This window comes from Ailuropoda melanoleuca, chromosome 6 (assembly GCF_002007445.2).
Source record: "Ailuropoda melanoleuca isolate Jingjing chromosome 6, ASM200744v2, whole genome shotgun sequence".
Taxonomy (NCBI): domain Eukaryota; kingdom Metazoa; phylum Chordata; class Mammalia; order Carnivora; family Ursidae; genus Ailuropoda; species Ailuropoda melanoleuca.
In genome coordinates this window covers 89544947-89570846 of record NC_048223.1, presented here as the reverse complement: position 1 = coordinate 89570846, position 25900 = coordinate 89544947, and the positions used below count along the sequence as shown (strand labels likewise).

Below are 25900 nucleotides of genomic sequence, written 5' to 3'. Positions count from 1 at the left end.
CTCCGCCGGGCCCCGCGTCTCCGCGGACACTCGCAAGGGCCCCCGCGCCCTCTGGGGCCCAGCCTTGGGGGGCCAGATTGAAGCGGGGATGCGCCGGCCCTAGTTGTTGGTTTGTTTTCTTTCTTTCTCCACGACAGTCAGGACCAACAACTGGTGGCAGGTAGTGCGGCAGCAACTTTCCTCTTCCGCTGCGGGGAGTTTCTCGGACCCCGTCGGAAGGGCTGGATCCGCCCCGGCAGCCCGGGGCTTGTCCGCGGGCGGTTTGCGAGGCCAGGCCGGGTGAGACACTNGCGCCCCAAGTCATTGGTTTTAACAGTGTCCACACACTCTGAACTTGTCTGTGTGGACTCTCTCAGTTTTCCAAGATTTTCCAGCTCATTCCTGACATCCCCTGCACCCAGTTCAGGGCAGAGAAAGAGGGCTTTTTCTCCCTTAGCTGCTCCTTGACTCTCAAAGGTCGTTGTGGAGAGATGGCAGAGGTCCGCTGGGAAGCAGGTTAGCCTCAGGTCCCAGCAGCCACTACATTTCGTGGCCGCCCCCCCCCCGCCCGCCCCAACAGCCCCAAACTCCAAGCGCCCTTCCCCTTGGCAATAACCGTCTGTGATGCAGAGACCGCGAGGCCCACTGCAGCTGTGCANTGTGTCCGCGCCTGGAAGTGGGACCCTTTACCGGAGCCCCCTGCTTTAGGACATCCTCTGCCCGCACTGCTGGCGCTCTCTTGGGGTTGAGGCTCTCACTTCTGAGTTGCTCAAGAAGTGTCTTTCTTGATTCCCGGAGCCCTGCCCGCCTGCGTCGGAGCTGAAGAATCCAAGGGCTAGGATAATAGTTAATAATGAGTATTTCGATGGCTCTTACATTTCCTGGGTGCCTATGAGGGGCCAGGTGTCCTGCTACGCATATCTCACTTCATCACAACCGCGCTTTAAAGTAATTATGACAAGAGCAAAATTTATATATCCAGGTGCCTTGCAAATATTCACTCAATTTGCCAATAACCTTTGGAGGCGGTGCTGTTAGTATCCCCATTTTATAAATGGGGAAACTGAGGCCCCGGCCCAGGCATCCACTTGGCTGAAGTCACAGGCTTGTGAGTTGTACAGCAGGGATTTGAACCCAGGGAGCCTGGCTGTGGACTGTGCTCATCCCATCTAAGCTGTGTTTTCTAAGTAAGGAAGCGGATGCTCAGAGTTAAGTGATTTTCCAAGGGTGACCTAGCTACCAAGTGGTGGAACTGGCATTTGAGCCAGCCTAGATCAGAGTCTGAGGAGGAGGGACTTGGAGCACAGTGGGAAGAGATTCACCCATTGTCCCCTGGCTGCCAGTGCAGCGGGGTGTCTGGTCAATCTGAAATTGGTGCTGTGGGAAATGCGAGGTCTGACTGGGACATTGACTGGGACATTGACTGGGATGGTTGGGCCAGGACAGCTCTGGTGGAGTAGCCAGCAGCNCGAGGTCTGACTGGGACATTGACTGGGACATTGACTGGGACATTGACTGGGATGGTTGGGCCAGGACAGCTCTGGTGGAGTAGCCAGCAGCCAGCAGCATGCAAGGGGGCACAGGGGTCCTCACCCCCCACCCCCAGGCACTCTGACCCCCTTCGTGATCACAGGTGCTATCAAGGAGGGCGCCCCCAGAGAGTGACTTTTGTGGGGGTAGTCAAGGACATTTTTATGTTTTCGGGAGACTTTAGAAGCCTTGAAAGAGGCAATTCGGGATCCTTTAGAGTCTGCCCCGGCTGTGCCCAAGGCCATGCGGTGGATAATCATGACAGCCCTGCTTGTGTGGCTCGCGCTGAACGCCACCCTCTGCTGAGTGTTCCCGCCTGACTCCTGGCAGTGATCCTCGACGGCGGACCTGGCAGAGCCGCTTTAGACGTGGGTCTGGACTCTTTACCGCCACACTTTCCCTACTTCTTGATTTGGGAGCAGAGTGGGACCTTAGCAGTTACTTGGTCCAACCCCTCATTTTACCAGAAAGGAAACCGAGGGGCAAAATATTTCCTAAAAGCCAAGCTGTGGTCCAGAGTGGTGGTTGAGGGTTGCCTTTGAAGCCAGTTGGCTTGTGTTCAAATTCCTGCTCTGCTGTGTTGTGCGAGCTTGAGCAGGGGGCTGAGGGTAATCATAGTATGAGGATCAATTGGGAAAATAACCCTAAAACGCTTAGGACAATGCTTGGCATGGAGTGGTAGCCTTCATCGTTGGCCAGGGTCCTGTGTTTTTCCCGGATGAGAGCTGTTCTCAGGGGATGGGCTTAATGTGAAAGCAGCACCCCAGAGGCTGGGTCTGGTAGCACCTCTCCTTGGTGCTTGCTCCATACAGGCTCCCAGGGCCATGGGTTTTTAAACAATACAACTTGTATTTCTTTCAGAGATTTATTTGTCATGAATTCAGACTGTCTTTTTGATAAGAATGAGATTTTTGCTGCNATCCATACAGGCTCCCAGGGCCATGGGTTTTTAAACAATACAATTGTATTTCTTTCAGAGATTTATTTGTCATGAATTCAGACTGTCTTTTTGATAAGAATGAGATTTTTGCTGCGGAATGGTACCCATGATTTGCATTCTTTATGAATGCAGAAACTTCTGGCTGAGTGAGGTCAGGGAAGAAAGAGACCCTGGGGAGCTGAAGGCTGAGTTAATGACATAAAATTCAGGGCAGCAGCCAGAGGAATGATCTGGGTGAGTGGGAGCAGTTTCTTGAGGACAGAGAAGGAGTGAGGGCCACAGAGCCGCTAGTACATGGCTGGCGGCCATACCCACCTCTGGGTCCCAGGCCAGGTGTGTGCCTTGTTTCTGTTAGAAGGCCTACACTCCCCTGCAGCTGGAAATTGCCCTCTTCCACTGCATGGCCAGTGAGCAAGACACTTAGACCCCAGAAATCCTGTCTATGGGAAGTGAATTCATAGAGACGCCTATATTTACCTATAGGCAGAATCAGCTACATAATTTGTGGGACCCAGCGTAACATGAAAATGTGGGGTCCCTGATTAAAAATTTCAAGAGAGTGACAGCAGAGAGTAAGCCAAGTGGCAGGCCCCTCCGTGTGTAGGGCCTTGGATGACTGTGGATCATACACCCAAGAAGCCCACCCTGCTCACAGGTCGGCATGTGTCATTTTCTGCCCCCCCCCCCCCCCCCCCCCCCCCGCCCAGCTCTCAGAGCTTACAGGGTAAGCTTAGGAGTATCAGGATTTTAAAGGTGTTTCCTCATTGGAGCCTACACTCACCTTGCCAGGCATCATTTTCCAATTTTTCAGATGAGGAAACTGAGGCTAATAGTACCGAGTTTCTAGCCCTGCTCTATTGAACACCAACCCCCGGCTCTCTGCCCAGCCCCATCAGGACACTGGGAAGGCCCAGGCCGTGAGAATCCCAGTGTCCAGCCCACCTGGGGGAGGGTTCCTTGTGGCCAGAATCCATTTTGCTCAGTTTCCTTCAGTCTCTTCCCTGCCAATGTTGTCATATTCCTCCTTCGAGAACTGGCCTTGAAGGGGTCCTTTTTGGGGTCGAAAGTTCCCTCCTGAGATCCACTGGCAGGCCTGGTGGCTTTCTGGGCCATTGTGTGGTACCCTTCACCAGAGGACACTGTGCTTTCTCCTCCAGCCTGTACCAGGTTCCTCGTGCCTCAGGGTCTTTGCACAGGTGACGCCCCCTCTTTCCCAGGAAGGTCAGCCTTTGCTGCTTTCCTGAATTTTATGTCATTAGCTCCAACTCAGCCTTTAGCTCACAGTCGCCTCCCCAGAGTCTCCTTCTTCCCTGACCCCACAGACTAGATCAGGATTTTGCCCTGATTTTTTAAAGCTTTGCACCTTTTTTCTGTAGCATGTGACACTGTTTGTCATTCCTCCTGTGTTGTTTTCCCCCAGGACCGACAAGCCGCCTTGCCCGCTGGACTGTCGGCTCCATGAGGTTAGGAAAGCTGTCTTCTTTGTGCAGTGCCTGGCCAGCAAGCATTTGTGGAGTGTGAATGAAGCACAGGCTGGGACAGAAGCTGGAGGAAGTGGGAACTCTGGGTGCAGAGGTGCCTGGGGCAGGGGTTTTGGGGAGTCTACCTCCCACTTCACTTCCCTGCAATGCAGGGTCACAAAGCAAGAAATTCATTTCTTCTCTGGGCGAGAATGACTTTTTGACAATTCTCTGTCCTAGTCCAGGAGAGGGGAGCCCGCCCTGCCTGGAGGGTGACACCCATCCCCCCCTGCCTTGTAGCTGGCTTGGCCCATGTTTGCTTGGCTTGCCCCTCTGCCCCACAGGGTGGGTGTATGCTCTATCATTCAGACAGACCCAGAAGGGAAAGGCCTGGACTCCTACGGGCACTGCCTTCTGGTCAGCCTGACTCCATATACTGCTTGGTGTCGCCTTTGCTTCCCACCATCCTGCCTCCCGCCTGCTGTGTTCTTTGCTGAGCCCTAGGGGGCCTGCCAGCTGCCTGGGGCGGGTGCTGTGTGATGCTGTCTTTCCTAGTATTTAACTAAACATCCAGCTCAACGGACATCTGCTAGGCCCTGGGGCCTCCACCTGCACTTCCCCCTTCCCCTCCAGGCCGGCACGGGAGCTGTGTTCACTGGGTTTCAGATAGCCATCTCCAGTGCCAAAGGAAGGGTGCTACTGGGAATACCTGGCGTTCAAGGAGGGCTCATTGCAGCCCTGGGGACCCCTGAGAGCCTATGTCCTCTGGCAAAGCTTTACACCCTTGAGGGGCCCTTGGCCCTGAATTTCAGTCACCCTCCACTCATGCCTTTGAGTTGCAAGTGGGTGTAAATATCTGGGTTATAGGCAGATGTAGGGCCAAAACGAGCCTTCCTGGGAACAAGGTTGTATGACTTGCTAGGGTTGTCGGAACAAAGACTGGGGGGCTTAAACCACAGACATTTATTTCCCACAGCCCTGGAGGCCCAAAGTGGGAGACCGAGGTGTTGGGAAGGTTGGTTTTCTCGAGGCTCCCTGTTTGGCTTGCAGATGACCATCTTCTCCCTGTGTCCTCACGTGGGTGGCCTCCTGTGTGTGCACGTGTCCGTGCCCAGAGTTCCTCTTATGAGGACACCGCACCTGTTGGGTGAAGGTCTTCATTTAAACTTAATCACCTCTAGAAAGGTCCTATCTCCACATACAGTCACATTCTGAGGAGTGGGGATTCGAGCTTCCAACATATGGATTCGGGGGCACAATTCAGCCCATAACGAGGGTCTTTGCACTTTGGTGGGAGAAGAGTGTGTGGACCACTTGTAAGAGAATATAGGGTAGATGAAGGTGGAGAGGTGTCCCGGTAAAGAGGAAAGGAGGGGTCCTTTTAGGCAGATGGTTCAGTCCGTTGGCTTTCCCGGGAGCTGCTGACTCCTGGTCTGAGCTGCAGAAGTGGAAGGGTTACTTGTTTGCCTCCAGGATGGAATCTGGCCTCCCATGGGGACTGAGCACTTGGCACATTCTCCTGGTTTCAGTCACTATAAATAACCCCTCCTTCACGCGGTGTGAATAGGAGGGGACTGGGGTGTGGGGTCTGGGCTCTCCCATCCCACCCATCTTGTTTCAATTTCCTGCTTTCCCCAGTTCTCCCCTTGACTCCAGTGGGGGGCCCTTGGGGGCGGGTAAAGCTGGGTTTCAGTTCTGGAAGCCAGCTGCCGCTCTCTGCTGCTCTCCGCCTGCCGATCCCCGGGCAACTGTTGGAGTGGGTCCGCCTGGTGTCCTGGCTGTGGCCTGTGGGGACTTCAGACAGGGCCTGAGCAGTCAGGAGGGACGTGAGCTAATTTAATATGGCGTCTGGGCAAGGTGTAGGGCAGATGGGCGAGAGGCAGGGGGAGACAGCGGGGAGCATTTCCTCCTCTTTTGTCCGACATGAGCGATTTCTGTCACAGCGAGATTGTTATTAGAGAATGTGCACCTTCCTTGGTTGCTGTTGCCCTTCCTTCCACTAGTATCTCCCTGGACTGGCTTTGTCCTTTGTCGCCTTAGACAGGGAAGATCTCATTCTGTTCCACAAGGAGAGTCCAGCCCAGCACTAACCTTTTTCTTGTGAATTTATGTCCATCTGTTTTTTGAGGTAACAAAAGAGTATCACGATGTGCTAAAACTGAATGATGGCGCCCAACGATGTCTGTGTACTAATTCCTGGAACCTGTGAATGTTACCTTATGTGGCAAAATGTACTTTATGGATGTGATTAAGTTACGTAAGGATCTTGGAGTGCCCTGGACTATCCTGGTGGGCCTGGCTTCTGAGACATGGGAAAGAAAATTCGAGAAAATTGAGCCTTCAGTCATATCTCTGAACATATGCAGTTTATGAGCTCAACAGTGGAAGCCAGATAGGAGGATGAGCTTATTGCCTGGACTTTCACCGTGAAGAATATTTTTCACGTGAGACTTTTCCACCCTGACAGACACAGGGCCTCACCTTATTGACTCATGGCCTCTTCACAGAGGAGGGTTCAAGTCTTTCCTGATCTATTTTTCATCCTTCCTTCTTGCTTACCTGCAGCATTGGCCAAAGTTCAAAGCTTTTGGTGACCCTCACATCAGGACCCAAGCCCCTTCATGTGACCAGAGGTGACATTTGGGGCTGAAAGCCATGGCTTGAGATGACCCCAGGGATGCCTGCTTGTGTGGTGGGGCAGGAGGGGGATGGTGCTTGCTGCTGTTGGACAGTTGGCCGTGCAGGGAGAGGATGTGGGACCTGGGGTGAAGACAGCTCTGCCGTCAGGTTTCCTGTGCGGAAACACCCTTTCTGGGCTCTGCCTGCCAGCTGATGGCTTCAGCAGTGAGCTCCAGGGCAGGACGGCCACACTGCTCGGTCCCTGTTGTCACCATGTAGTGAGTCTCCCGGGGAAGGCCTCTGTGTGAGGTCTGCTGGTCTGGCAGCTCTGGGTGGGTGTTGGGATGGCTCCCTCCAAGGTCAGCTTGGGGTGGATCTAATGAAGAAAACAAAGGACAGGAAGTAGTAGACCAGGTCTGGAATTTTGGAGCATCTTTCAAGTTGTTGGGGGTTCTCCCACTCCTCCCTGTTCCTGGGTTCATTCACTCTTTCTTCCTGCACTGCAGCTCTAGGACCATGCACCGTAAGTCCACAAAAGACTTAGAGCAAGAAACCAAGAAACCTCTGCTGTTCCAGCTCCTTGGTACTAGTCAGTGCCTGCCTGACCAGCACTGATACTCTGCCTTGGTTACAGTGGAAATAGCTGAGACCAGGCAAGGGGCTGGGAAGGGCAGCTCCTGGACCCACAGCATTGCCAACTCAGGCAGGGGATGAGACTGGTCAAAAATGGACCCTGGGAGGCAGACTGGCAGATGGGGATGTAGGCTAGAAATTTTTAACAAGATTCCCCCAACCCCAATCTTTATGTGAAATTTCCTGAATGTTGAATGTCAGTAGCTAATTAAAGAAAATTTTCAACTATGTCTGGGCCAGGTGGTCAGTGGCATGTCATGTGGATGGGATTGTCCCGTGGATGAGGACGTGGGAGCCCACGGAAGATCCCTGTCCCTGCCATGCTCCAGAAGGAGCCCCCCTGTCCACATAGTGAGCGTGGAGGGGAGCAGGGTGGCCTGCCCCTCTGGCCACGCAGATGGCTCCTGGAGAAAAGACGCACTGTGTGTCCTTCCGGGGAAGGCCGTGGCCATGCTCATTTTCTTCCTTCCTTTTTCCTCTGCAGAGGTGTGTGGGGCCCTCAATGTCACCGTGTCCCCAGGGCCTGTGGTCGACTACCTGGAGGGGGAAAATGCCACGCTTCTCTGCCATGTCTCCCAGAAGAGACGGAAGGACAGTTTGCTGGCCGTGCGCTGGTTCTTCGCACGGCCCAACTCGCAGGAGGCCTTGATGGTTAAGATGACCAAGCTCCGGGTGGTGCAGTACTATGGCAACTACAGCCGCAGCGCCTTCAGGCAGAGGCTGTGCCTCCTCGAGGAGAGGCGTGGGGCGCTCTACACGCTCTCTGTTTTGACCCTCCGGCCGGCAGATCAAGGGCATTACGTCTGCAAAGTCCAGGAGATCAGCAAGCACAGGAATAAGTGGACCGCCTGGTCCAATGGCTCCTCAGCGACGGAAATGAGAGGTAAGGGCATATCCGTTCTTTGCGGAGGGATGGGGGACAGATCAATGGTCCTCCCTCTCATCGGTGAGAGGGTTCTTCTGGGCTAGAGTGCATCTGCATGGCCGCTGTGGGCCCTGGCCATGTGATCCAGGCTGTGGGAACGAGGCTAGATCTTTCCTTGGACACTGGGGCTAACATGAAAGGAAGGAGAGGAAGGAACAAGTGCCTGGCCCCATCCTGCCCAACCTGGCCCTGGGCAAAAGCTTCATATCCAAAATATTGGACGGGCCATGCGTGTGCCTTGCCCCCAGCTCACGTGTGTACAGCCTTGGTTGCTCTGGCTGCAGGGTGCTGGGCGCCCACAGCGGGGAGGCAGGCATTGGGAGGTCCTGATGTCAGTTTCCAGGCCCCTGAGCGGGGCAGGCTGGTGGCTCTGATCTTTTGCCCAGAGGAACTGATCCAAGTCCCAGGCAGCATCTCACTGAGAGAAAATCATCCGAATGTGGGCAAAGGACCAGAGGTAGCCCTCCCTTCCTGGAGAAAGATAGGAGGCATGGGCCATGTTCTGGAACATCTTATCTACCAAGCACCATATTTGAAGGTTATCGTTTTTTATCACAAATGTTCTACAGTTTTAATAAGGCTTTCTATTGTGTGCTAAATATTGCATTTTTGATTGCTTTGAACTTGAATTTAGTTTAGTACAAGGTAAAGAGGATCACAAAGTAAAGCTGATGGTCCCAAGTGTGAGAAAGAATCTAATTTTATTATATATGTGTAATACAATATTAAAGGCATTAGTGATGTTATTTTGATAAGCTTTTTTTGAAGGGATAAAACTCAGTTGTGAAGTTTTTTTTTTTTTGATGGAAAGAGAAAGGGTATTTTTAATATCCTGCATGAATAAGGGACATGTTAAAGTAGATAATTTATGTAGGTAGTGGTTAGTACAACTGTATTTGCCTTTGGAGTTTGCTCATTATAATGTTCTTAAGCACAGAATGATGTATTATCTGAAATGTGCACTTTTTCTCCCTAAGCAAATTCATTCAAGAAAACAAATGACTATTAGTATAAATATATCTTTTGGCACAGAAAACAGCAAAATGCATCAGATGACCACGGCCGAGGAGGGAATCCACTCTGAATATCACTTGGCTCTGAAACATAAGATCTTATACATGTCCTTTTTGTTGTTATGTCGCAGTATATTCTGGAACTGTGCACTACCTCTCTCGCTAGTGAGGACTCTGTGCCAATTAGAATAGATGAGAAGGTTCCCTGCATTCAAGTGCTGTCATGTAGTTCATTACTTAATGTGAATCTACTTTCAGTGAGCGAAGGTGGGTTCCTTCTAGAACGTTTATTTAGGTATGTGCTCCCCAAACCTGAGGTGGTTCATAAGGTTTCACTGGAAATACAGACCCTTGTCCTCCTTCTCCCCTCCCCCTGCCTCCCCTTCCTCCCTTCCTCCTGTTCCCTCTCTTTTCTCCGAACCTCCTTTCTCTTCTTTCTCTCCTTTTCTTTCCATCTCCTGGTCCTCCCATTTCTGATTCTTCCCCTCCTCCCTGCCCTTCCCTTCACTTCCTCCTCTTTTCCCTGTCTCTGTCTGTCTGTCTCATGCTCACCCCCCACAGGCCCTGGAAGTGGTTTTAATCTCACAGCAGAGCTGGGCCTCCTGGGCTGTGTCTGTTCTCTCCTCATCCTGTCTCAGCCTCTGAGCAGGACTGTGGTTTTCCAACGGGATGGTTGGAAACCTTAGGAAGGGATGACCATACCTTCTAGAACATTCCGTGTGGGCTTCAAGGGCACTACACCGGGAGGTTAAGAAAACGTGACTCTACATAAATGACCTGAGAGCAGACAGGCTTGTTTAGGTTGGAACATGTCCGCCCCAGGCTGGGGGGAGCTTGCGGAAGCTTGGCTCACTGTCCTTCCTGGGCAAGGCAGGGAACAGGCCCATGGCTCCAGCCTCCCGGGGCGCCATTCCCCAGGCCCTTTTCCTTGCTCATTTCCAGGGGCCTTGTTTTCCTAAATCTTCACCTCATATTAATAATTGTTATATGGAAAACCAGAATAAAAACAAACACAATGAAAAGTTCTGTGGGCAAATACTTTTGGCTTATAACACTGAATAGCCATTCTCAGAAGTGTTTTTGGAGTGAGTCCCTTTCCTCCTCCGGGCTCCAGAGTCCCTCTGTTCTAAGGAACTCACTTTGCTCCCCTTCCTGCAGGCTTCTCAAGCCATTCACAGGAGAGGGGAAATTTTCTTGGGAATGTTTTTAACACTACCCCTCTCCCCTGCCCTTGACCACGGACCGTGGTGCTCTCCTTGCATTGCTCTTAATGTGAAAAAAAATTGCTGGTCTTCCACTGGAAACTCCCAGGAAGAATGGTTGGCACATGTGTTTTCTCCTCTCACTGTTGCAAAAGGAGGTTGACTCGTGCTGTGTACAGGGGGGTGGGGGGGTGGGGTGGTGAGGGGTAGGGGATGGTGGGTGGTTCCTGGCACAGAGCAGGTGTTAACAGCAGTGTAGCCTGGTCTCTACATGTTGGCTGTTTCCTATTGCAAAAATAATATAGTTCAAGTAGGGAATATATGAAGAAATACTGAAAGGGTTTAAAGAAGAAAATAAAAATGGCTTGCAATATCTCCACCCAGGTATAAGTTAACATTTCAATGTAGATCCTTCCAGTCACTTGTATGCAAATAAAAACTAAGAACCTAATTCCACTCATACCGCAAGTACTATTTTCTGACTGGCTTTTCTCGTGTTACAAGAGTGTGCACGTTTTCCCATGTTGTTAAATATGCTTCCGTCGCATAATTTTAATGGCAGGATAGTATCACCGTTTATCTTTTCCGTTACTGTTACTGGACAGTGAAGTCGTTTGAAATTCTTGTCAATAAATCTACACAAATCTCCCTGCCTTTAGAATAAAGTCCTGGAAATAAGATTGCTGGGTCCAAAGGTATATTCAATTTAATGACTGATACAATTTAGATTGATACAATTTAAGGAGGTGAATTGACCTCTAGAGTCATTCATGAATTTATATTCCCACCAGCACTGAACATGCCTTTTTCCCATGGATCGGTTCTATGTACTGTAGACTTTTTGGAGATGAGGAGGAGGAGGAAGAGGACTATGAAGGCCTGGTATACAGTTGACCCTCAATAAGTACATGATGAACGAATGAAATGGTCTTTGATAGCCCTTCCTGCTACCGATACTTTGAGGTAGGCAAGACTTGGTGGGTAATGTACCTTCTCTGGGACAAGTCACCTCTCTTTCCCTTGGCCTGTTCTAGTTATACATCTCATTCGGGGCCCTAGTCCATCCTTCCTCTTTCCTCAGGACTTCTGTGTGCATGCTAGTGCACAGAGATCTAGCTTACATCCTCACATCCTCAGGCGCACTGCTGTCCCCCGAGGTCATTGTGGTCAATGTTGTGGTCTGCCTCCATCAAGTCTGTCTTCTCTGGGCATTGTGTGCACACGCACACCCATATATTCCAACAACACTACACTTCATGCTTTACGAGCGTTGCCGATGATATTATTTACACTTTTTGTGATTGCTATTACATAGCCAGACAACACCAGCCTGCATGCCATCGTTCCCCTGGTGATGAAGTCTCGCGAAACTTCTAATTCTCCATTAACACAGCTAGTGCTTCAGTGAACATCATTCTACACATTTTCAAATGCATCTTTTGGCTTCCTGGAAAGAGAATTGCTGGGCCTAAGGCTATGCATATTTAAATTTTTAATAGACAATGCCCGTATGCTCTCCAAAAAGATTTTACAAATTTATACTCTGACCATCATTGCATGATAGGGTCTATTTCCCTGAAGCCTCATTACCAATGGATATTATTAATCTTTTTCATTATTTATCCCAATGATGGGAAAAAGAATATTTCATTGTTGTTTTAATTTCGATTATTATATTCAGTACAATTTAATTTCAATTATTGTATTCAATTATTAGTGAGGTTGAACATCTCATCATATGTTTATTGACTGTTTAAAAAAATTTCTTCTTTCAGGGCGCCTGGGTGGCATAGTCAGTCAAGCATCTGACTCTTGGTTTCAGCTCAGGTCGTGATCTCAGGGTTGAGGGATCGAGCCCTGTGTTGGGCTCTGCACTTAGCATGGAGTCTGCTTGGGATTCTTTCTCTCCTTCTCCCTGTGTCCCTCCTGTTCGTGCTATCTCTCTCTTTCTCCCTGTTTCTCTCTCTAAAAATAAATAAATAAATCTTAAAATTTGGAGTGGCCTGGTGATGGGTATTAAAGGAGAACACGTGTTGGAATGAGCACTGGTGTTATATGCAACTAACAAATCATTGAACAGTACAACGAAAACTTATGATGTACTATATGCTGGCTAACTGAACATAATAAAAAAAATTTCTTCTGTCATTGTCTGTCCCTAACACTTGCCTATTTTTCAATTGGTTGCTGTCTTTTTCATACATACATATAAATATATATATATATTTTTTCCTGATCATTAATTCTTTAGGTGTTATATATGATACAGAATTTTCTTCCTGTTTGTTACTTATCCTTACACTTTGTTTGTTTTATTTTTTTTACCACATAGATATTTTATATTTTCAGGATATTTATGTTGTCAAATTTGCTGGGGTTTTTTTTTTTTCCTTTATGGTATTCCTTTTTTCAGTCATTTATATATTTTTTTAAATTGAGATGTAATTTATTCAATAAACTGCACATGGTGCCTTGGTTTCGTATATTATTTGGGAAGGTATTTCCCACCCAAGCTTATAAAAGCATTTTATGTATTTTTCTTTAATATTTTTAAAGGTTTAAAAGAAAGTTTTACTCCTTTATCTCTTTGGAATCTGTTTTTGTATAAGGTGTGGAATAATAACTATAATAATAATAATAATAATAATAAAATAACTCTTTGTTTCCAAATGGCTATCCCATTGTCCTTACATTATCTATTGAACAGATAAAATTTCCCTGTTTTGAAATGCTACAATGTATGAGCAAAATTCCAACATTTAAATGCAAACTCCATACTCACCAATAAAGCACTGTTTTAATTATTAGAGAATAGGGCAAGTCTCATTTTTTAAATAAATGTCTTGCCTAGTCTCATTTAGTTTTTTCTTCAGCTGATCTTACATAGTTTTTTTTAGAAATTATGTTGGGTTTTGATTTTATTGGGATTTAATTGACTTTATAAATTACTTTGATGTGGGGTATACACATCTTATGTCTTTGTGCGTGTGTGTGTGTGTGTGTGTGTGTGTGTGTGTTTTAAAGGGAGGGAGAGGTGGGAGGGGCTGAGGGGGAGGAGAGAGAGAGAATCTTCATCAGGCTCCACTCCCAGCGTGGAGCTCAGTGTACTGCAATGATCTCAAGACCCTGAGATCATGACCTGAGCTGAAATCAAAAGTCGAATGCTGAACCTACTTAGCCACCCAGATGGCCAATGTTTTTATGATTTTAAATGTTCCTGTCCACGGAACTGCTATGTTCCTTCGTGCGTGCGAGGTGATTTTTTTTTTAATCTTTCAGTAAAAGTATCTTAACATGAGTCTTGAATATTTTTTATTAAGTTTATTTCTAAGTGTTGTACACTTGTAAGTAAGATCTATCCCTTCTCCCTACATGCACACACACACACACACACTTCTTTTATTTTTTATTTTTTTGGAGCAGTAAGATTTTATTTTTTTAAATTTTTTTTAATGTTTTTTTATTACATTATGTTAGTCACCATACAGTACATCCCTGGTTTCTGATGCAATCTTTTAAATTGGTTATTGCTGATGTATAGAAACGTTGTTGATTAGCATTTGGCAACACAGTGACTTATCTTATTTTTTTTGAATATAGATCTTTTCAGTTGCTTCTCAAGAATGCCTGCAAATTGCTATGTCATTGTTTTTGCTGACCTTATTGCATTGGCCAGGACTTTAGGGGTAGTGAGTCATCTATCTACCTGTACTCTTCTGTTGACAGTGCTGGGAACTTTAATTTTACCATTTGGGCTTTTATCTTGACCATATTTTTCCATCTAGCCCACATGGCCACTGCTAGTGACTATCAGTTCTCTACTGAAAAACCAGCTTTGAGATATCTGTAACTTTTTCATGATCCCTACTAGTAAACCTATCAGAAAAGCAATTGGGATTGACCTGCCAATGTCTCTTAGGATTTTCCTTTTCCTTCTTAAATTTCTTAAAACTCTTTAAAAAATCCACTCTAAAGAAATGAGCTATCAAGCCATGAACACATGGAGGAATCTTAAAGGCATATTGTGCAGTGAATGAGGCCAATCTAAGAAGGTACATACTGTATGATTCCAACCACATGACATTCTGGAAAAGGTGAAACTATGGAGACAGTAAAAAGATCAGTGGTTGCCAGGGTTTGCGGGGAGGGAGGGATGAATAGGTGGAGCACAGAGGATTTTTACAGCAATGAGAACATTCTGTATGATACTATAATGGTGGAGACATGTCTTTATTAATTTATCCAAGCCCATAGAACATACCATACGGAGAGTGACCCCTAAGGTAGACGATGCACGCTGGGTGGTTATGATGTATCAAGATAGGTTCATCTGTTGTAGCAAATGCATCCCTCTGGTGGGGGGGTGTTGCCAGTGGGGGAGGCTGTGCACGTGTAGGGGCTGGAGGTATGGGACAGCTCTGAATTCTTCCCTCAATTTTGCTCTGAACCTAAAACTTCTCTAAAAAAATTCAAGTCTTAATAATAATAAAAAATCCATTCCAGAAACTTGTCAGAAATAGCCTAAAGTTTTAAAACCTAGTTTCCTACTATTTTTTTTTTTTTTTATGTCAAGGTGTTACTGACCTCGGGGTTCTCTGACCCTCCCAGGTAGGAACAGACAGAAGGCCAAGGATGGCGTGGATAGCGTTTACGGCAAGCTCATGCCTGGGCATGAGGGAGACAGCCTTAGTAAGAGGGATACCAGGCTGCTCCCCGAACCAGGGTGGGGGAAAGTGTTTGAAGGAAAGGAGAGGCAGGAAAGGAGTGACGTCATGTATACATGTCCCATGTAAAGGTAGGGAAATACAGGGACTTGGGCATGCAGGTGAGTTGACAGAACATTTTATTTGCATGTTAAGTCTCCACCCCCCAGGCATGATTTTTTAGTATTATAATGAGGGAAAAAGTCCAAAGGTCAGAGCTGGGGTCCGCTGTGGCTCTGACTGGGTCTGGTCTGGTCTTTGCAGGAGCAAACTGGTTGTAAGTTGCAACCTGGCGCTTGTTTAAAGCTTGTGGCTTCTGGCTTCCTGAGTCAGTGCAGCACCTTCGAGGTGGCCTAGGGCAATGGATTACGGAAGGGGGCCGAGGTTTTCTGCAAGTTCCTGGTCTGTACAAGAAGTGCCTCGAGAGGAAAAGCGCAAACGGGCAGCTGGATATTCCAAGAGCTTTCATTTTGAAATACTGCAGTTGCAAGGAGATCACTGCCTAGGCTGACTTCGTCCGGGCATAGGCAGGTGCCTCTGAATCCCTGTCTCCAAGCCTCTAGCATTCTCCAGGACACCTGACTTTTCCTTAGCTGGAGTCCTCTGTGACCTGGGAGTGATTATCACTTAGGAAAGGTCACATGTTGCTCTCCTCTGAGGAAGAAAGGGATGGAAATGTGGTTATTGGCCTATCGGTTGCAAAGGTCATTACTGGGAAAGCTCACTTGCCAGGTTGTTGAATAAATGAAACTCGCGTTTATCATGGTGGCCACAACTAAATTTTCATGAGCGCTGATTAAAGTCTAGCATCTTTAAATTGTTTCTACATATGATAGTGGAGTCAAGGGTGAGAGCCTATGTCAGTCCGTATCACCTACGCTTTGATTTGATCTGCTGAAGGGGAGGACAAGGGATGGAGTTACACGGGGTGTTCAGGGAATTGTACAGAAACCATGACATGGCACATCCCTGCTGCGTCCCTAAGAGGGGGCGCCTTACAAAGTTCAGCTCGTTATCTGTGTGCTTTTTAAATGCTTTATAAATGTCATACAGAGTAATAAAAAAACCAGAACAAAATACCCAAGTCCAAACCAAATAACCAGCTCATCCCCATATCTGCAGTGTTATTTGCTTTATATATTTTTGAGTTTCCCCCAATTTGGGGTGAGTCCTGGAGCATGTATATGTGGTGGGGAAAAAAAACCAAGTTTTTGGGGAAAAAAAATCTGCACAAACATGGATTTGTCGTGGCTTTTTCCCCTGGAGACATCTCTGAAAGTGTTTGGGTAAGAAATGTAAGTTGCATTAATTTGAGGCAAAGCACAACTTGCCGTTTTGTTTTAGCTGTGCATGTCAGTAAAACGTGATGGAGAAGTGGGAATTTTGAAGACTAGGGAATTAATAAATCAGGGTTTATCTGCAAATCATGCCTGTGTGAGATCGTGGGAGGGAGGGCTCCTGACTGTAGGGCTGTGGGTTCTGTGTGGCACAAAATGCAATGATAAATAATGACAACTGAAAATATGTGACCGTCTCGCTCACCTTATTTTGGAGAAATCCTATCAGATGAACTGCTTTAATTACACGGAGGGAGAAGGAAAGGTGAAGAATGTTATGCAGATTTTTCAATTGTTCGTGCTCTGTGAGCATCGTACTGAGCAAGCCCTGCCTGCGGAGAAAATGGATCAAAAAGTCCAAAGTGACACATGGCGCTGGAACCCTCTGGAGAGGTTCTCAGTGGAAACCGGGAGGGCCAATGTTAGGTTTGATTTCATTTAACTGTTTAATCAATGACATTGAAAAAGGAGCACACGGCACCCTAATGAACTTTACAGAAAATACAAAATTGGGAAATGTTTTTCATGTCAGCGAGGAGTAAAAACATAATGAAAACGAATCCAGAGAGGTAAGAAATACAGGCAGGAAATAACAGAATGAGATTCCATTTGGAAAATGGCAGAGCAATGCATGTGGGGAAAACGTGGCTGGTGACGGCGGCAGTGAGTTGGACGTGCGCCTGCGGTGTGATTCGGCCGCGCGAACAGCCGCTCGGATTTCCGTCCGCGTACAAACTGGCCTGGTGTCGCCGCGAAGGAAGGCGGTTGTGTCGTGTGTGCGGCAATGGTGAGATTCACAGCAGTCCGTTTTGGGAACCTCCTTTCCAGAAAGATCGACTCAAGCTAGGGAAGGGGGCGAACGTGATGAGGAAATGAGTGGCAGCCTCCAGAGATGCGATAAGTTCAGCGGAGGAAGCTTTGCTGGGCTCAGGGAACACATGGCCTCGGGAAATAACACGTTGAAGACGGTTCAGACACCTTGGGTGGGCTCATTTATCCCTTCACTCAGTGGGCGTTTGACTGAGTACCTGGTCTGCTGGGGACGTGGGGACACATGTGGGTAGATCTGTCTATAGGGGTGGCTGATAACACAGATAGGATGTTCCAGGGTAACGTAGGTGCAGTGATCGCGGTGTGCACGGGGCATTCATTCGACGCACGGGAGAGCCCCTGGGCATGAGGGAGAAGGCTGTGCTATTTCTGCAGGGCTGGGAACGGGAGGAGGCGGCATCTCCGCGTGTGGGCGTCCCATCACCGAGGTTCCGGAGCCTGAACTGGGGCTGGAGCCTGAGCTGGGGCTGGAGCCTGAGCTGGGCCGGGGGTGGCCGTGGATCGCTGGGGGAGGCAGGCAGGGCTGAAGGTGGAGGGACTTGTACTGAATGTTAAGGAATTTACACTTGATTTTGTAAGCTGTTCTTCTCAACCTCGCCTAATGATAAGAATCAACGGGGCCACTGTCAACATTCCCATGATTCCCAAGCATCTGCCCAGGGGCTTCCAGTCTATTAGGCCTGGGGTGGAATTTGAATATTTAACATGAAGTCTAGGTGATTTGATCATCAGGCAGTTTGGGGGATCTCTGCTTTAGGCCTTGGAAAACCCTGGGAAGTATTAAAGTCTCCTGACAGATCCCTGTGCTGCCTGTTCAGGGCATGGATTTGGGGGACCAGACTGGAGGACGAGGAGGCAGCCTTTTGTAGTTGCCCAGGCTTGGAATGATGGAGGACCACATTTGGTAGGAGGAATGGAGGGACGTGGAAAGGTCAGATGTCTTTTATAATCGATTGAGAAAAGAGGGAGAGCTTGGGGATGGCACCCCAAGGTCTAACTCAGTAGTATGAGCAGGGTGGACCCCACAGCTGGTCCATAGGGGGCATTTAGGATTGAGAGGAAGATAGTTGGAGGCCACGCTGCACCGATGTCTGGTAGTTACACAGGCACGAGGAGCTGAAGCTTCTGTCTGATCCGGCTACTGAGAACTGATTTCTGAGTCAGGCAGCTGAAGCCATGGTGGAGGGAGGGGGGGACGGGGGTGAGAATGTCAAGAGACAGGGGCCAGAGATGGAGCCAACATTTGGGGCAACAGAAGGAGCTAGTTTGGGTTGGTGTTGGTTCAGGCTCCGCCAGACCAGCCCACTGGCGGTCTGGAAAAAGCAGAATGTTCTTAGTAGGTCAGCACTGGAGGGAGAAGGTACAGCAGCTCTTTGCCTGGAGCCCCAGAAGGTCAGTCTGTGGGAAATCCAGAGAAGCACAGTGCTCTAGTTGGGGACCAGGTGCAGTCACCTTGATCCCCAGGGGCCCCGGGAGCCCTGTGTCTCCTGCTCCAATGACAGTCATCTTTAGGTAGTATCTTCTCACTCATTCATCATGAGCAGGTGAAATGCAGATGTGGGCCTCACTGCAGGTGAGACACAGTGAGGTGAAGCGCAGGGTGAGGTCCTGCCCGACCCCAGGGATAGCAGGGAGGTGGGGTCCTGAGTGCCCTGCACCCAGCACTGTGATATAGAAAGGTTGCAGTTGGCGAACAAGGAAATCAGAATGGAAGTAAAAGAGTGCAAGCAGAGGTTTGGGCTACTACCCAATGGTGAGATGAAGCTGCTTGGTGAGGTCTTAAGGGACAGCAGCTTTAATTCCCCAGACCTCATAAAACGTTATCTTCGATGGCTTTTCAGCCCAGTCCTGCCACCCACAGACTCAGAGGCAGACTGATAGTCTGAGCCAAAATGAATCTGCATACTTTCCGATGGAGACGTCTTCATTAACAGTGAAAATGCTAATAATAGAAGCAATTTGCAAAGGCTGTCTCCTGCAATTTAATCAGTATCTCAGTCTGACCCCAAATAACATATTTTAATAAGCCAAATGACTATTTGACTTAAGATTATATAAATAAGCTTTAAATGCGGGGAATGAACAAAGCAAACAGAAAGCTCTGTTACCCTAAAAGTATTTGGGGGCAAAGATGAAATTACAATTGCTTATTTGACTACTTAGCCCCAAAATGTTAGAGGGAATTTAATAATTGGATCTGAAAGTACTACCATAGGGAACCTGTATTTCAAGTTTCAGGGGAAGAAATTAAATAATTCCTTTTTCTCTGGAGACACGGAGCAGATAATTAGGAGTGAGATTTACTAAACATTTAGTACTACTGCTTAATTAAGCAAGCACACATCATGATGTTGAAAGTGTCAACAGGTCCAGATCCTCGAAGGGAACAAATTGACAACAGGAGCGTAATTTAAACAACACTTGAAACAATTCTTCAGTGTGCCTACCCTCACTCCAGCTGCCGTGGTTTTGGAAGAATTTAAGAGGCTGAAATCAAACTGAACAAACATGTATTAAGTCCCTATTTATGAACCCGATATCACTGTGCCTACCTGAAAGAGAGGGACGGGTGGGGAGGTCTGATCTCCACCCTCTCCAGGCCCCAGCCTCGCAATCTGGAGGAGGGGACATGTAGATACGAGCATAGATCTGATAGATATTATGGAGATAGCTAATAAAAAGGGAGTGTGAACGGGCCAGAGACGAGGGTGACGCTAGCTTGGGAGTAAAGGAGAGACAAGGATACATTCTCGGGGGAAATGAGAAGGTCACCCAGAAGATGCGGGTGGGCCACGGGTGAGGAGGGCTATGACAGCTGTGGGCCGTGCCATGTCAAGAGACAAACAGGTCCAGCTAAAGGATAGACGAGGGCGAGAAGAGGAATTTGCAGATGACTTGAAGCTGGCTGCATGTTTGTGGTTGGTGAAGGCCAGAGCAGGGCAGTGGTAAGAGCCAAGGTTGGCAGGTGGACCTGGCCAGGGACCTCAACTTCAGGGACTCTGCCGGATTCTTCTGAAATGCATGGTACATAGAAGGGGTCAGTGAGGATTTTTTTTTTTTTTTTTTTGGAAGAAAGAATGAACGAGTGACCCAGGCTCTTTGGTAAAATGCCATTTTAATGAATGGCAACAAGGAGTGGAAGGTGGTAGCAAGCAAATATAGAGACCTGGCCCGGCATTGTATCTGGAGAGGGCCGGTTCCCAAGCCCTATATATATATATTTTTTAAAGATTTTATTTATTTATTTGACAGAGAGAGACAGCCAGCGAGAGAGGGAACACAAGCAGGGGGAGTGGGAGAGGAAGAAGCAGGCTCCTAGTGGAGGAGCCTGATGTGGGGCTCGGTCCCAGAACGCCGGGATCACGCCCTGAGCCGAAGGCAGACGCCCAACGACTGCACCACCCAGGCGTCCCCAAGCCCTACGTTTCAGCGTTTCCTAATGGCTGTTGGCGGGGCATACACATGGCCTTTGTGTTCTGCAGCGGATTCCATCTCCCAAGGCGACCTACTTTTCCAACTGCCTTGTCATAATGGGAAGTCTATTTAATCCGGGGTTTTTTGTTTGTTTGTTTGCTCTTTTGCCTTCCTATGTGTTTTAGAATTTGTCTTACGGGGTTGCAGAAGAAAAGCGTGGCTTGAAATAGACACAGTGGGAGCTTTTCCGTTTCTCATCAGCTGCTCCCTGTAGGTCACGCAGAGGCCTTCCTCACATGGATGGCTTTGTCTGAGCCCCAAGAGACACTGCCTTTGGCCTGAATCTTGGAGACACAAGGGGGAAGTGAAGCAATAGGCAAACTTCCGAGGGTCAGAGACAGAGAAAGTCTCTGTGTGTCCCTGGGGCTGCAGTTGCCTTCCCTGAGAACACTGTTCGAGTTATAAATAGTGGCTACACAGCTACATTTTTAACAGTTTTTTCCTTGGGAAACTGTCCCATCGTTGAATAAGAAGGGACAGTGAACTGAGTATATTCATTTTTGAATTTGCAGCCAAAGTATTGACTCCTCTTTATTTTCTTTAGGGATCTTTCCTTGTGTATTTCCTATCACCAGCCTCTTCCGGTCTCCTTTGACTTTCCCCTCCTATGGTTCTGTACAAGATGCTGCTTAAGGAAACTGAGGCAGGGCGGTGTCTGCCGTCTGGATTCCTACAGCCCCTGGGTGCAAATCAATGAGATCTACATGCCAGGGACCAGGGCTTTCAGTGGCTTCTCCTTTCAACTCCAGTGAACTTAAGAATTGTCTTCTGCTTAAGGTCTTGGGACTTCCTGCCTCCATTCTGTAATGAACTAAGAACTCAGAGGCCCTAGGATTAATCACAGCAGACCCAGAACCCCGAGGCCAGAACTCCGCGGAGAAGTCAGGCTTGATGGCTCAGTGTATGGTGTACTCCCATGCTTCGGAGGCAGGGGCTTCCAGATGAAGGGAGGTGACTGGGTAGGATGGGTCTCTTCCTGGCCTCTCTTCCAGCCTTCCAGAATGTAACAGTGTCATCGTCCCAGGACCAAGTTCCTTTTGGGAGGTCTTGACCCACCAATACCAATGCTCATGCTCATTCCATTCACGTGTTCGTTCAAAGTAACTATGACGTACAAGGGCCAAGAAGGATTCTGGGATGCAAAGAGGTGTGCAGTGCCAGCTGTCACCTTCGCGTCAGCTGGGGGTGTGGATAACGAACAAGATGAAGGAGTGAGGCACCGTGATGCTTTCTCAGGCAACACGTTGTGCAGGGAGGGAGGGTATGAAATACCAGGTCACCATTGGAAGACGGTGTCTCTCACTCAGATTCTCTCTGGTTTCCAGTTTGAGTCAGCCGCATGGGGAGACACATCAGTCATTATACGTGGTCTGCTCTTTAGAAAGTAACTTCCTTGAAAACTGTGTTCTTTTGTCCTGAGACATGTTATTTAAAGGGCATGTTTGGAGTTTTTTGTAAACAACACTCATGGGATAGGCTTACTCCTTAGGCTTTACTGTTACTTTTCTTTTCCCTGGGTTAAACGGGAAGAGGCATTGCTTGAGTTTGGAGCTCTGGACCCTGCCCTGGACTGGACGAGCGGTTGAGCTCCAGGGTCTGGCTCCTCATGACTTGAATCACCTCTCCTCCGTCTCCTTGGACTCTGTGCTCACCTCTCTACTCAGAGTGGATGAGGCAGGGCTTCTCTGAGTGAAGCCCTGAGACGCCGAGCCTCAGGCTTTCCTGGACGATGTGCTCCCTAATCACGCACATTCCCAAGCCCTCCCCAGATTTCTCATCAGAAGCCCAGGGGTGATGCTTGGGAATGTTCATTTTAGCAAGAGTCCCAGTGAATTCCACTGCACACTGAAGTTTAGGAATCTTGGTCTTTGGGCACTAAATAAAGGTAACACCCTCTATGATTAAAAGCCGTGTAATCTGGGAGAAAACTTTAGCCCAGCCTGACAAGCAGTGGGAATAGAAAGGCGAAGGTAGTCCCCTGAACGCAGGCTGGCCTTTCCTGTGTCCCCGCAACCTCCGTAGTCGTCTTGGCTGTGCTGGGGACCCCTCTACACCTCTCTCCATCAATACCTGCATTCCAGAAGGCTTTCTGTATCAGAAATGTGCTGTGCACCTTCCTTTGGATGTAACCCATGGTTGCAATTTAAACTCCTTTAATTGTAGGACCTTTTGTTAAAGGAACTGGGGACACAGGGCAGCAGATGAGAAAGAGTTTTGGAAGAAAGGGAGCCTTTCCAAGGCTCCTAAAAATTGTCAGCCACCTGTTCTATGGCTGACGGGGTCAGCGCAGGTCCAGAAAAGGGTGTCAGTATGAACTGTGAAAAGCAGACCAGGAGGGGAGTGGAAGTCCCCTCAGCCTGGACGGCATTGTCCCAGGGTCTCAGTGTAAACTCAGGGGACACAGTCTGCCACAGCCTGTGAAACATGCCCTCCCCACGGGAGTTGGCAGGACATTCTGTCCAAGTTAGGAATCAAGCCTCTCAGTTTTCACACCTCTTTGAGTGATGATTTCCCCACGGGTCTCATCACAGGGGGCTTGACTAAGATTCTTTCTTTCCAACTTGCTTCTCCAGACACGAGGCTGATACGATCAGTTTGTCTGGGTGCCTCTGAGCTGCATTCTTCCAGACGGTTTGATCCTGCAGCCACTTTCAACCAGTTCTTCCGAGAGGGGCCAAGACAGGGCGGATCTCACAACTTGCCCCTTTTGAGGTTCATCTGATTCTGCTGCCCTGGGTAGAGGCCCCCAGACAGCCTGAAGCTCCATCATCTGGGCCCCCACCTCACCAGAAGTTCCGACGCAGGCTCTGCCCGCTGGGCACTGGGGTCCCAAGAAATTACAAAGCAGTCAGTAGGTCACCTAGCTTTGAATGGTCTTTACTTGTTTTCTCTACTGTGAGTCCTAGGCCTAGGAGTCAGACAGAGATAAAAATGCCCACTTTATTCCAGATAAAGCTGTATTGAGAAAAGTGGTTTGGTGCCGAGACCTAATTGGACTTCCTTTTGCTCTCCTTTTTTTTTTTTTTTAAAGATTATTTATTTATTTATTTGACAGAGAGAGACAGCCAGCGAGAGAGGGAACACAAGCAGGGGGAGTGGGAGAGGAAGAAGCAGGCTCATAGCGGAGGAGCCTGATGTGGGGCTCGATCCCAGAATGCTGAGATCATGCCCTGAGCCGAAGGCAGACGCTTAACCGCTGTGCCACCCAGGGGCCCCTCCTTTTGCTCTCCTGATCAGTTGCACTACCCTCCTTGGGACCCTCCCCCAGGCCCAGCGTGGCGGGCCGGGGCCTCTACACGTCATGGGTGGAGGTGGTCCTTGCAGGTCAGATGGAAGAGGAGAGTGCACATGAGTGGCAGGGCTCCCCAGGAAGCAGGGTTGGCATCACTCCCAGGGGCTGGGGTAATGAGAGCTTCCCGTGGGGCTGCACCCTGCCTATCCCCTCATTAGCTATTTGCTGAGAGCCCAGTCTCAGAGCAGGTAGCAAGACAGAGGCTACCTTGCGCAGGGCTTGACTACATTCCCAGAGAGGGGCAATGTGTCAGGAGCTCCCCTGGATCAGGGACTCCTCCCCAACCCCCTTCCCTGGGGGAGTGGGTGGGCGAGTGGATGTGGGACAGGAGGGAGGGTCAGGCAGGGATACGCAAGTAAACGCCCCCTTCTGGGAAGGACAGAAGTGCTATTCCTCCTCCCAACCTTGGAAACCCAGCACAGAAGATGAGCCCCCATCCCTCCTGCATGACCCTACAAGACAACCCAGTGGTTAAAAGGCTGTCTGAATGCATGTGAATTCCTAATCTTGGAGGGATTATGGTGGGAACACCCCCAATGAGAAGTAGCTATTAGAAGATAAGGACTTTCAGCTCCCTTGAGGTGATCCTTAGGAAGAGTTAGCACTTTGGGTATGAAAGGTTGCTTGTTGCCTTCTTTCCAATTGTCTGAGAATCCAGCCAGATCACCAGGTGAGGGAAATGTAGTTGGAAGTCATAGATTTATGGAATCTCATTTAAAAGGCTGCAGCCTTCTGATGGCTAAGTTCATTGGAAGCCATTACAAATGCTCTATGATCAGGAAACTGGCATTTTATTTCTGAAAGTCTTTGATCAACATGAATAATCGGCAGTTGGAAACTTGCCGCTCTTTCCGTGGCGAAGAAGAATGTTTCCTTGAATTATTTTATCCTCTTCCATATCTACCCTGCAGTGGCCTCTTGCACTCAGCGTCTCCAGGTTGGCAGCTGTAAATTTATGTCTGCCACGTGCAGCCGTGCTGTGAGGGCAGTGCGCTGATCAAGTCGGCCGACTCACTGCTTGTCCACTACAAAGCCCTTCTATCCATCTGGCCGTGTCCCACACTGTTTCCTCACAGTGTGTGAACTCAGACACAGGGCTTGACAATGTATCAAATTCACTTTGAGATAGCAGGGGATTAGCAGCTGAAACAAGATAGTTATGGCAAAACCTTGGAAAAATTTCCGAAGCTCTGAAAGAGTCTGCGGAACAGATAAAGTTATGACCAGTGTTGGTAATCGTGTGCAAACAAAGTTACTGCATTTTCCCATGAAAAAGTTGTGCTGGAGGGAAATGAGGAACATCCATTAATTCGTTGCTTAGAGCCCTGTTAGTTTAGGATCCCAGTTTGTTGGCTCTTTCAACCCATATCTCTATAAGTTGGTCAGGGAGAGCTTGTTTTCTTGTATCCCAAATAAGGCAAGGCCATTGTTATCGACTACATCAAGGGCCCACAATTTCTGCAAGGAAAAAATGAAAAATGAAGAAAAAGTTATCCGAAGGCACCTGCCTCTGCTAGGATGGTAGCAGTCCTTTTGAACTGTAGACATTTAGCGACAAGGACAAGGAACCCTTTCTTGTGGACCATTTGGACGATTGAAGAGTCACACAGTGAAACAAAGGGCTATCAGCAAAGGACCACGCTGGAATTAGGTACAGGAATTAGAGCAGTGAAGAAAATAGATAAAAATCCCTTTTCTTATAGAGCTAACATCGTTGTGGATAAAAATGGCTCACTCAGTCTCAGGCAGTGTTCTAAGCACTTCACATATATTAACCCATTTGACTCTTACACATCCCGTAAGAGTAGGCACTTGTCATCCCTATTTGTGAAACTAAGGCACTGGGAAATCAAGCAACTTGCCCAAGGTTACGCAACCAGTAAATGGCAACTTATTTTTTCAACCCAGTGTGTATTAGTGCATCTCAAACTTTAAAGTGCATGTGATTGACCCAGGGTATCT

General features: G+C 48.3%; 1 protein-coding gene across 3 annotated transcripts in view; it reads left to right on the top strand.

Annotated features, from left to right (window-relative positions):
* Positions 1 to 6869: 6869 nt before the first annotated feature.
* The window catches only part of VSTM4 (V-set and transmembrane domain containing 4), a 91501-nt gene continuing 72470 nt past the window's right edge, over positions 6870 to 25900 (top strand). Inside the window, exons 1-2 of one of the 3 annotated variants that reach the window (XM_034662850.1) lie at positions 6870 to 7051; positions 7646 to 8044. In XM_034662850.1, the coding sequence (XP_034518741.1) occupies positions 7045 to 7051; positions 7646 to 8044 (406 nt within the window). In that variant the 5' untranslated portion in view covers positions 6870 to 7044. The remainder of the gene's footprint in view (positions 7052 to 7645; positions 8045 to 25900) is intronic. The other 2 variants (XM_034662851.1, XM_011234679.3) reach the window with 2 other exon arrangements.